At 46.7% G+C, this 12500-nt stretch overlaps 1 protein-coding gene across 1 annotated transcript in view; it reads right to left on the bottom strand.

Annotated features, from left to right (window-relative positions):
* Positions 1-12500, bottom strand: part of LOC125039188 (NACHT domain- and WD repeat-containing protein 1-like) — a 71476-nt gene that overhangs the window by 19077 nt on the left and 39899 nt on the right. Inside the window, 10 exon segments of the mRNA XM_047632967.1 lie at positions 235-471; positions 973-1078; positions 1479-1607; positions 2375-2502; positions 2837-3004; positions 3861-4031; positions 4506-4640; positions 5933-6159; positions 7119-7286; positions 9232-9441. Of these exon segments, the coding sequence (XP_047488923.1) occupies positions 235-471; positions 973-1078; positions 1479-1607; positions 2375-2502; positions 2837-3004; positions 3861-4031; positions 4506-4640; positions 5933-6159; positions 7119-7286; positions 9232-9441 (1679 nt within the window).

Below are 12500 nucleotides of genomic sequence, written 5' to 3'. Positions count from 1 at the left end.
ATGTATATCTACTGCCTACCTATCCATTAATCAGTCAGTCAGTACATCCATTCATCTCTCAGCTGATGTTCCCATTTACATACCAACCTCTACACATAAGCCACCCGCCCCATTCCTTCCCAACCCCCAACCCCCCTCCCCATAACCCCTTCCCCTCGTGTCTCCCTTGTTCCCCTCCCTCCCTCCCTCCCTCCTTTCTCTCCCCCCCCCCCTCTTTCCCTCCGTCGTCCCCACCTTCAGGAAGCACGCCCTGTCCTCGATGATGGTCTGCAGGAGCGACATCTGCGGCGAGTCGTCCCGCACCGTCATGATGAGCTTGACGTTCTCGGGCAGCTCGCTGGGCACCCACTCCAGCGACGTCGACCCGTAGCCCTTGACCTGGTCGATGCCGTCGATCATGATGACCAGCGGCCGGATCTTGCACGCCTTCGACCACACGTGCTTCAGGAAGGCTGACATGTGGCGCACGCTCTGCGGGGGGAAGAGGGGAGGGGGAGGGGGGGGGAGGGAAAGGAGGAGGAGGGGGAAGGAAGGGAAGGGGTGGAAGGGGAGAAAGGAAGGGGAGAGAGGGGCAGGAGAGAAGGGGGGGGAGGAAAGAGGGAGGAAGGGGCAGGGAAAGAGATATGAATGGGGAAAAGGGAAGGGGAAAGAGAGGGAGGGGGAAGGGGAGAGAGGGGAGAAGGGAAGGGGAGAGAGAGGGAGGGAGAGGGGAAGAAGGCGAGGAAAGAGCAAGGCAGGAGGAAGGGGGAGAGAAGAGAGAAGATTAGTATTAGTCTTATTGTCGTTTAGTGTAGGTATTATTATGATCTTTATTATCATCACTATGATTTTACCATCATCGTTATCACTATTATCATTACTATCAATCATTATCATCACTACCCCTTAACACCTCCCCCAGCCTTCACTCACCCAATCACCAGCTTCCCATCTACCATGCCCCGCCCCCTCCGACGACCAAGCCCCACCCACCTTGGCTGCCTCCGCGGGGTGGTCCCCGAACAGCGCGCAGCACTGCTCGGCGATGGAGCGCAGGACCTGCTCCGTGGTCGAGGACCCGGGGGTGAGGCCTACGAACCTGGGGGGGGGGGGTGAGGGGGAGAGGGTTAGTCTCTCGTGCGTCTCTTGTTGTTGTTGTTGTTGAAATTTAGATTATGTTGGTGTAGTTGAGATAATTGTTGTGTTATTTCTGTTATTAGGTTATTTTGTCCCAGCTCAATTCTCATTATTATCATGGTCAATCTCATCATTATTAATGTTATTATCTACATTATTATAATCACCGATAAGACTGTCATCATAATTGTTATCATCTGTATTATTATGACCACCAATAAGACTATCATTATCATCATCACCACCTCCATTAGCGTTATCATCATCTCCTTTATCATCACCATCCCTGCACTTCCTCCTTTATCATCATTCTCCCCTTCATCATCGGCAGCCTTACCCTCAGCCTCCCTGTCCCCGCCTACCTGACGACGAGGGGCACGTCGACCAGCCACTCGCAGCATCTTTCCATGGCCTTGGCGATGAGCGAGGACTTCCCGCAGCCGACCTCGCCGTGCATGATGAGGGGCACGCAGGAGTCGTTGCTCAGGTACCTGGCGGGGGATTGGAAGGAAAATCAGCTTGGCTTGATTTGGTTCGGTTGCATGCGTCATGTGTCTATCGTGTGTATGTGTTGGGGAAGATCGTGCAGGCCTCTGTTTGCTTGGTTTGGTTTCGTTTGAATGTGTGTGTGTCGTTTGTATGTGTGTCTTATTGATTAATTTGTTTTGTTGTTTTGGTAAGTTCTGTTTTGTTTTGTCTTTTCTTTTTTCTTTCGTTTTGGTTTGCGAGGTAATTTGTTCGTTTGTTCATTTTCATCTATTTTTTTTGTTCTCGCGTTTGAGAGAGAAAAAAAAAACGATGTAGAGATATGTGTCCCTTTTTATCCTTTGTTTTAATGAATTTATATCAACAAGTGTAAAGCAAAGAGACAGTGGATATATTGATTTGTCAGACTGACGATACGTTAATCTTCATTTGGGCATTTTCATTGATCATGCAAAATTGATGCTATTTCATATTGTAGTAAACTGTATTATTAGTGCAACTAATATAATTCTAAAGATTGCAAAATTATTTGTAATCATGCATGAGGGCTTGCTTCCTTCTCTCCCACTCCCTCCCTCCCTCCCACCTTTCTTTCCCTCCTTCTCTTTCTCCCTCCATCTCTCTCTCTCTCCCTGTTCCCACTCCCTCCCTCCCTCCCTCCCTCCCACCATTCTTTCCCTTTTCTCTCCCTCCCCACTTATCTCTCCTTCCCCCTCTCCTCTCCCTCCCACTCCCTCCTCCCCTCCCTCCGACCTTTCCTTCCCTTCCTCACCTCCTAATCTTGGTCAGCAGCTCCTGGCGGCCCTGGAAGTTCTTGTAGCGGAACTGGCACATGAGCGACTGCTGCATGAGCTCGTGGAACAGTCGCTTCTCTATGCCGAGGTAGGACTTGAGCTCCTCCTGGAACGGAAGAGGGAAGACGTGGACGATGGGAGAGGAAAGGCGAGGAAAGTGGCTTTCAGTTAGGTTAATGTACTGAAGTGTTGATTGTAAATGCTTCTTCTTTATTTAAATGATTCTAAATGCATTCATTTGTTTCATCTTTCTCTGTTTATTATGTTTATCATCACTATCATCATCATCACCATCACTGTTATTATTATCATTATTATTTTCATCATCATTATCACTACTACAATTAGCCTCTACCCTCCTCATTACCATCACCATCACCACCACCATCATCATCCTCATCCCCCCCACCCTCCCCTCGCAGCAGGTCGCCACCTCGTACCTTCGTCTCGTCCTCCTCGATGACGCCGTCGATGATCGAGATGAGCAGCGGCGAGATCTGCGCACACAGGTCCTCCACGTACTGCGCATGCTCGGGCACCTCGGGGTTCATGCCGGAGTTGTGCCATTTCACGCGGAACTTCAGCATGCGGATTTCGTCCAGGCGTTCCTGAGGCGGGCGATGAGAGAAAGATACATATATATATATATATAGAGAGAGAGAGAGAAGGAAGTGAATGTTGTGATAAAACGAGGGAAATGGGGATGGGGAGGGTGAGAGAGAGACACACACAGAGAGAGAGAGAGAGAGAGAGAGAGAGAGAGAGAGAGAGAGAGAGAGAGAGAGAGAGAGAGAGAGAGAGAGAGAGAGAGAGAGAGAGAGAGAGAGAAAGAGAGAGGGGGGGAGGGAGAGAGGGTCTTATATCAGTAATTTAAAAATCCCTCTCACTCTAAATCACTTGCATTTGACTCTTTAACACTACCTCACTCTTACTCTAACTCTTACATTCACTCTCACTCACTCATTCACTTTCCCTCACTCCCTCACCCTCACTCACTCATCACACCAGAGGCCCTTATCTTGAGTTCACTCCCTCACTCACTTGCTTCCTCCCTTCCTCACTCTCCCTCACATTGAGTTCGCAAGATGTCCAGCCTCTTCATGCTCCCTCTCTTTCTCCCTTCCTTCTCCTCCCTCCCTCCCTTCCTCCCTCGTATTCCCTCCCTTGCCCCTCAGCTCTCCCTCCTTCTCCTTCCCTCTCCCTTCACTCTCCCTCTCTTCCTCCCTCCCTCCCTCTCCCTCTCCCTCTCTCCCTAACACTGAGTTCGCAATTGTCCAGCCTATTCTTGTTCCCCCTCCCTCCCTCCTTCCCTCACCCACCCTCTCCTTCCCTCCCTCCCTTCCCTACCTCCTTTTCTCCCCCATTCCCTCTCCCTCCCTCCTTCCCTCACCTTCCCTCTCCTTCCCTCCCTCCCTTCCCTACCCCCCTTTCTCCCCCACTCCCTCTCCCTCCTCTGCCCCTCACCTTAAGCTCGCTCTGCAGGATGTCGAGCCTCTTCTTGCTTTCGGGCTCGACGGCCACGTACACCTTGCCCTGCGCCGGAATGTTGTGCGACGGGAAGTGCGTGAACTTGCGGCAGATCCACAGGCAGTGCTTGGCGCTCTCCTGGTTCATGAACACGCTCTGCTTGATCTCCTGTGGGCGTGAGGGTGGGCGAGAAGGTGGGTTAATTGCAGTTTATATATATAAAATTTTATTGTTATCACCATTATCATTATCATCATTACCATCATCATCAGTATCCTTACATCTATCTTATTTCTTATTGTAATTAACGAGAAATTAGATAGATTAAATGTTATAATTCATCTCCAACTCATCAAGAAAATCAGAAAGATTAATTTTTACATTTAATCAGATTAAACAACCAAAAAAATCAAATGAAGGCACAACTCAGCCCTTGTTTCTTATCAGCCACGGAGTCTCAAAATAAACGAGCAAACGAATGAATGAATCAATAAGTGAAATGCAACGGAGCGAAGCAGAGTCAGATCGAGGCCCTCATCCCTTCTCCGCACAGCCTCCCGCAGAGCAGAAGCAAAGCGGACGCAGCGAAGGCAGAGCGGCCCTTGCCCCTTGCCCCTTCCCGGGCGCCAGGGGAGGCCTCACCTGCTCCATGACCGTCGACAGGTACTTCTCCTTCTGCTCCTGATTGAACACCATCCTCATCAGCGTCATCATCTTCTTGACTTCGTTGTTCCAGTCCTGCACGGCCTCCTGGTGCAGGCTGGCGCTGTTGCTGTCCTGCAACGGAGGGCCACGGTCACGGTCCGGCGCTCGCCACTTAGCTTTTACGCCTTTTTATTTGTAGGTTGTGTATTTGTTTCTAGTGATTATCATCTATTCTTATTTGTATTTGTGTGTGTGTTTTATTTAGTCTAATCCTATTGTTTTCATTCGTTTTCCTGATTATCTCTATTATCATTATGATTATTATCACAATCTTCATTAGTAGTATTGTTACCACTAGTATTGATTTTAGTATTAGCAATATTAGTATCAACATTAGGATTACTATCATCTTCATTATCATTATTGAAATCATTATTGTTATTATTATTATTATTATTATTGTCATTAGAGAGAGAGAGAGAGAGAGAGAGAGAGAGAGAGAGAGAGAGAGAGAGAGAGAGAGAGAGAGAGAGAGAGAGAGAGAGAGAGAGAGAGAGAGAGAGAGAGAGAGAGAGAGAGAGAGAGAGAGAGAGAGAGAGAGAGAGAGAGAGAGAGAGAGAGAGAGAGAGAGGGGGGGGGGGGAGAGAGAGAGAAAGACAGAGTGAGAGAGAGAGAGAGAGAGAGAGAGAGAGAGAGAGAGAGAGAGAGAGAGAGAGAGAGAGAGAGAGAGAGAGAGAGAGAGAGAGAGAGGGGGGGGGGGGAGAAAGTGAGAGAGAGAGAGAGAAGGGGGGGAATGAGAGAGAGATAGAAAGAAGGGGGTAGAGAAGGAAGGAGAGAGAGTAGAAGAAGGAAGACGAAAATAGGAAAGAGGAGGAAGGAAGTGAAGAGAAGAGAGAGAAATCATTCCAGCACCAAAGGAGAAGGAGAAACCCGCCCTTTTAGAGATTCTTAAATCTTAAAAAAGCGACATGAAATTCCCTGAAAATTTGTCCTCCTAAAGACCTTTTCTTTTAAAAACCTAGTTTCCTAAAACCCATTCCTCCTTAGGAAAAAAAATCCTAAAACCTTTTCACCTTAAAACCCTATTCCCCTAAAGACCCCTTTCCCTAAAAACCCTTCCCCTAAAACCTTATTTCCCTAAAAAAAAAAAAAAACCCTCTCCCCTTTTTCCCTTTCTCTCCCCCCCCCCCCCCCTCCTCATCCGCATCACCTTGATATTGGAGATGTTGGTGCTGATCGCCTGCGGCTTAAAGCTTCACCTTAACCCTTCACTTAAAAAGCCTGTCCCCTTCCCATCTCTCTCTCCCTCTTCCTCTCTCTCCCCCCTTCCCACTCTCTCTCTCTCTCCCTCCCCCTCCCCATTTCCCCGTCATTCTCCCTCTTCCCCCCTCCCGCCCTCCCCCTCTGCCCCCCCCCCCCCTCACCTTGATGTTGGGGATGTAGGTGCTGATGGGCTGCAGCTTGTAGCAGGGCGGCTGCGCGTTCTCGTCCCAGTGGTACCACTTCCAGAAGAGCTCCCTGTCGGTGTCGTGCTCCATCGCCGAGATCGCCTGGTCGAAGTCGGGGCCCTCGATCACCCGCGGCAGGAGGGCGTTGCCGAAGGTCTCGTTCAGGAACACCACCGTCACGATGTGCGAGTCCCGGGCCTGGGCTGGGGAAGGGGGAGGGGGAGGGGGGTTAGCGGTGGGGTGTCTGTGGTCGGGAGGGAGGGCGCTGCGGTTGTTTATGTTGTTTTCAGGAAGGAAGGGGGGGAGGGGGGGGGGGGAGGTAGAGGGAACTCATGGCTCGGGTGTGCGTTGGCCTTGCTGTTGTTGTTGAGGGGGCGGGGCAAGGGGGCGGGGCGTGGGGCGGGGCGAGGGGGCGGGAAATTCAAAATTTGTGCTGGAGACGTCTGGGGATCAAAGGTCAAAGGTCAAAGGTCAAAGAGGATGGAGGAAGTCGATGATAGGGTCTGTGTGTGTTCTTGCTTTTGTTTTGTATTTGTTTTAGTAATTTTTATTTTGTTTTGATTTTGTCTTGTTTAGTTTATATCTGTTTTATTTAATTAGATTTTTTTTGTTCATGTTTTGATTTTGTTTTGTTTTTTATCGGGAAGGAACTTGTGCGAGTTGAAGGATGGAGAGGAAATTCAAGGCTCGCTTTTTTGCGTGTGTTTGCGTGAATTACGGATGGCTAATCGGGCGTTGAAAGTTATAAACGCATCCTGTTTATAGTTTCACCAGCCCAAAAATAGTCGTCTATGAACTACAAACCAGGAAGTAATCAATAGACAATTAATGAAATCAGGAATTAATCACTCACGCACACACGCACGCACGCACGCACGCACACACACAGACACACACACACACACACACACACACACACACACACACACACACACACACACACACACACACACACACTCACTCACTCACTCACTCACTCACACACACACACACACACACACACACACACACACACTCACACCCGCACCCACACACACACACAGATTCACACATACACACCAACCATACCCCTCCCTACCCTAGTACCCCCACACACACACCCCATACCCCTCCCCCCTCCCTCCCTCCTTCATGCAAGACCCCCTCGACCTCGAATACCCACTGGTGAGCTGCCCGAGACACAGCTCTTTGAAGGAGTGGTCGTTGAGGTGCTCGTCCGGGATCCCCCAGTGCAGGTCCACGATGTTTAGCTCGTAGCCTTTCTCCATGCAGTACAGACGCAGCTTCGGGTACACGTGCTCCATCAGCGCCGACCGCTCCATGATGGTATCTGCGGGAGGGAGAAGAGGAGAGAAAGGGGGTGAGGGAGGTGGTATGGGGTGGGAGGGAGGAGAAGAGGGGGGTGAGGGAGGTGGGAGGGAGAGGGAGAGGAGGAGAGAAAGGGGGTGAGGGAGGTGGGATGTTGGTGGGAGGGAGGAGAAGAGGGGGTGAGGGAGGTGGGAGGGAGAGGGAGGAGAAGAGGGGGGTGAGGGAGGTGGGATGTGGTGGGAGGGACAGGGAGGGAGGAGGAGAAAAAGGGGGTGAGGGAGGTGGTATGGGGTGGGAGGGAGAGGGAGGAAGAAGAGAAAGGGGTGAGGGAGGTGGTATGGGGTGGGAGGGACAGGGAGGGAGGAGGAGAGAAAGGGGGTGAGGGAGGTGGTATGGGGTGGGAGGGAGAGGGAGGGAGGAGAGAAAGGGATGAGGGAGGTGGTATGGGGTGGGAGGGACAGGGAGGGAGGAGGAGAGAAAGGGGGTGAGGGAGGTGGAATGTTGGTGGGAGGGAGAGGGTGGAGGAGAGAAAGGGGGTGAGGGAGGTGGAATGGGGGGGGAGGGAGAGGGGGGTGAGGGAGGTGGGAGGGACAGGGAGGGAGGAGAGAAAGGGGGTGAGGGAGGTGGAATATTGGTGGGAGGGAGAGGAAGGGAGAGTGAGGGGGTTGAGGGAGGTGGAATGAGGAGAGAGACAAAAACAAATAAGTGGCAAGGGAAAATGTGAAAATACATAATAAATGAGTAGCAAAAATGAGGAGAGAGAGAGAGAGAGAGAGAGAGAGAGAGAGAGAGAGAGAGAGAGAGAGAGAGAGAGAGAGAGAGAGAGAGAGAGAGAGAGAGAGAAAGAGAGGGAGAGAGAGAGAGAGAGAGAGAGAGAGAGAGAGAGAGAGAGAGAGAGAGAGAGAGAGAGAGAGAGAGAGAGAGAAAAAAGAAAAAAAGAAGAGAGAGAGAGAGAGAGAAAGAAAGAAAGACAGAGAGAGAGAGAGAGAGAGAGAGAGAGAGAGAGAGAGAGAGAGAGAAGAGAGAGAGAGAGAGAGAGAGAGAGAGAGAGAAAGAGAGAGAAAAAAGAGAGAGAGAGAGAGAAAAAGAGAGAGAGAGAGAAAGAAAGAGAGAGAGAGGAAGAGAGAGAGAGAGAAAGAGAAAGAGAGAGAGAGAGAGAGAGAGAGAGAGAGAGAGAGAGAGAGAGAGAGAGAGAGAGAGCGAGAGAGAGAGAGAGAGAGAGAGAGAGAGAGAGAGAGAGAGAGAGAGAGAGAGAGAGAGAGAGAGAGAGAGAGAGAGCGAGAGAGCGAGAGAGAGAGAGAAGAGAGAGAGAGAGAGAGAGAGAGAGAGAGAGAGAGAGAGAGAGCGAGAGAGAGAGAGAGAGAGAGAGAGAGAGAGAGAGAGAGAGAGAGAGAGAGAGAGAGAGAGAGAGAGAGAGAGAGAGAGAGAGAGAGAGAGAGAGAGAGAGAGAGAATGAGGCAGTGTGAGAATGAGCACACAGAATGAATGAGGGAAACGCCAAAATATCTGGACGAGGAGAATTGAATAAATTCATGACACACAATTTGACAATAAGGACGATTATGGTAATGATAATGATTATTATTATTATAATTCAAATGAAAATAAGAATGGCAATGATAAAAATAATATTAGTAATATTACTGCTACTAATATAAATTATGATAGTAATATATAGAGAGAGTAATGTAGACATAATGTTATAGTAATAATAGTACTAATGATGATAATAATTATAAAAGTAAGTCTACGACTACTATCAATAATAATAATGATAGGAGAAGGGGGAGATGGAGAAAAAGAAAAAGAAGAAGAAGGATAAGAACAAAGGAGGAGGAGGAGAAAGATAAGAAAAAGAAGATAACGGCAAAAGAGAAGAAGATGAACGGAAAGGAGAAGAAGAAGAGGAGCAAGAAGAAGCGAAAGGAGCGCTTGAGGCCGAGACCTCCGGCGGGCGGGCCGCCCACCTTTGAGGTCGGCGCAGGTGTAGATGCAGATCTTCCTCGGCTTCAGGATGGGCTTCACGAAGACCACGTTGCCCATCACCAGGTTCCTGATGACGTCCGAGAGCTTGTTGAGGTCCGGCAGGTGGCCCAGGTGGGGGATCACGCCCTTGGTCTTGCGGGGCGTCTCCTTGGCGTCGGCGGGCGCGGCCGCGTTCTCCAGCTGGGACAGGCCTGGGGGGGAGGGATAACCATGAAACAAGAGGTAATAATAAAAGAAATCTATTATCATTCTCTCAGTGTTTACTATTTCCTTTTCTCTTCTTCCGTTTGACCTTCCCTTCCCCCCCCCCCCCCCGTAAACAAATCTATTGTCACTTTCGATTCCCTTCCCTCTCTCCCTCTCTTCCCTTCCCTTTCCTTCCCATCCCTTCCTTCCTCCCTTCCCTTTCCTTCCCATCCCTTCCCTCCCCTTCTTTCCCTTCTCTTCTCTTCTCTCCCCTCCCCTCCTATCCCTTCCCTCCCCTCCCTTCCCTTCCTCTCCCCTCCCCTCCCGCCCCTCCCTTCCCCTCTCTTTCCTCCCCTCCCCTCTTTTCCCCCCTCCCTTCCCTTCCCTATCTCCCCTTCCCTTCCCTCTTCTCCCATCCCACCCCCTCCCTCCCCTCCTTTACCTCTCCTCCCCTCCCCTCTCTTCCCTTACCTCCCCTCCCCTCCCTCTCCTCCCTCCCCTCCCCCTCCCTCCCCCTGACTGCACCGCGCACCCCGGAGCCAAGGGACGGCTACTCCGAAGGGTGCAGGGGCGTCTAAAGCAGAGGTAACGACAAGCACAAGACACGTATCCTTGCTCCCCGGCCATGCCTGGCGGCGGCAGGCGGCGGGCGGCCCAAGTTTGCCCTTTTCAAGATGATTTGTGGCTTGCTTTTTTCTTTTTTTTTTTCTTGTAACCGAGTGACCTTTTTTGGCTCTGATGTTCATATCGTATTCTTGTCTTTTTTTATCATAATTATTTTATTATTATTATTATCATTATTATTATTATTATCATTATTATTATTATTATTATTATTATTATTATTTTCTTGTAATTAAATAATTGGGCTTCTGAGTCTCGATATTTACTTTTTTTTTATGAATCTTGATATATGGCCTTTTCTTGGGGGGCGGGGAGGGAGGGTATCGACTTTAATATCATATCATATAGTTAATGAATCAGATAGCGGTTTGGGTTTCGAAACCAATACGATAATTTGTAGTTATTTTAATCAATCAAATTGCTCTCTCTTTTTTTTTTTTTTTTTTTTTTATCCCTAACGCAATCTGTTACTAAGACTTTTTTGCTGTCTGTTATCCTGGGCTTGATATCTGGTCAGCATTCGGTGCACTAACACTCTCTCTGAAGGAAACGCGCTGCGGCCGTTTCCTCAAGCAGAAAGGAACCTTCGAGTTTGGAAATCTATTCAGCGAAGAATAAATCTGCGTGTGATTTTGTCCCATTTATTTCTTCCGTTTTTCTAAGGCAGCAAAGGTGCTTATATGGGTATATTTAAATGGTAAGGATGATAAGGATAATGATGATGATGACAACAATATAAAAAATAAAACTAACAATGATAGCATTAATATCAATAGTTATCAAATAATAACGATACGAATCAAAACAGTAACAATAATATTAATAAAAACAAAAACAACAGTAATAAAAATGATAAACACTCAGCACTAGCAATCGAATGACAGCAACAAGAGCAACGGCAGAAGGGCAACGAGGGTGCAGTGCAGGCAGTGTACATAGGGCATTCGAGAGGCAGAGCAGCGTCGGCCGCGTCACTCCCCTCCGAGCTGAAGGCTGCTGGAACTACGCAGGGGGAAAAGCAGGTTCGTTCAGAAGGAAAATGATGGAATAGGCTGCCCGCCGCCACCGGTAACCTGGCAGGTCCGAGGCTTCCCTTGGCCAAAGGATCCCTGCGTAAAGAAAAACGCGCTCAGCTACAGTCAGAGGGAAATGGCCTGGCGCCGCGCCCTCCGCCGTTCGCCTGCCGCCTGACGTGGAAGCCGCGTCGCTCTGTTATGTGCTCTTTGGCGGTGGTGGTTAGAGGCAGCGCTCTGGCAGTTATTGCTGGTGTTGCTCTTATTATTACCATTATTATTATTATTGCCATTATTATTATTATTGGTATTATTATTATTATTATAATTTTTTTATTATTATTATTATTATCATTGATATTATTACTAGTATTATCATTATTATTGTTTTATTATTATCATTATTATTATTATTATCATCATAACAATATTTTATTATTTTACTATTATTATCATTAACAATAATAATGATAATAATAGTAATGATAACACTAATTATAATGATAATAATAATAATAACAATAATAACATTCATAGTAACAATAACAATGATAATACTAATACTTATAACATATGTTGACAATATTGATAATAATACTTGTAATGATAATAATAACATGTGCAATACTACAACAACTACTACTGCTTCTACTAATAATAATGATAATGATGATAATAATAGTAATAATAATAATAATAATAATAATGATAATAATAATAATAATAATAACAATAATAATAATAAAATTGATAATAATAATAATAATAATAATAATAATAATAATAACGATAATAATAATAATAATGATAATAATAATAATAATAATGATAATAATAAAGATGATGGTTATGATGAAAAACACAATAATAATAAAAATAACAGAAATAATGGCAATAATGGTAACACGGATAACAACAATAATAACACTATCAGTAATAACAGTAACACTAACAGCAACATCAAAATCAACGTCAATAAATCAACATGGCAACGAGGCAGAAAATTAACCCTTTCCTTCATTACTAAAGAAAAAAATCTAAACATGCTAAATGAAGCAAAAGAGTCATTACTTGTTAAGTGTGTACAGATTTTTTTTTTTTATTTTTTTTTTTTTTAATGCAAACAGGAAATAAAACAAAATTGAACAAATATAAAAAAAATGGTAAAAGGTAAAAAAGAGCACAAATCTATCGATCACTGAACAGTTAACTGCTTGTCAATAAACAAATAAATAGAATAGATATATAAACAAACAAATATATTAAAATACGGAATGAGAGGATATACTCATAACATAATAAGATGCTCCGTAAACCTAAAAAGTCCTTGAATTGTAGACTGCTATAGTTCCTACTTACTAAATACGGGAAAATACAATGTTCATGTCGGCCATTTTCTCGCATTTCGTTGCGGTAAGCCTACATGA

This window comes from Penaeus chinensis, chromosome 26, assembly GCF_019202785.1.
Source record: "Penaeus chinensis breed Huanghai No. 1 chromosome 26, ASM1920278v2, whole genome shotgun sequence".
NCBI lineage: Eukaryota > Metazoa > Arthropoda > Malacostraca > Decapoda > Penaeidae > Penaeus > Penaeus chinensis.
The sequence above is the reverse complement of the archived record's forward strand: the minus strand, read 5'-3'. Positions and strand labels throughout refer to the sequence as shown.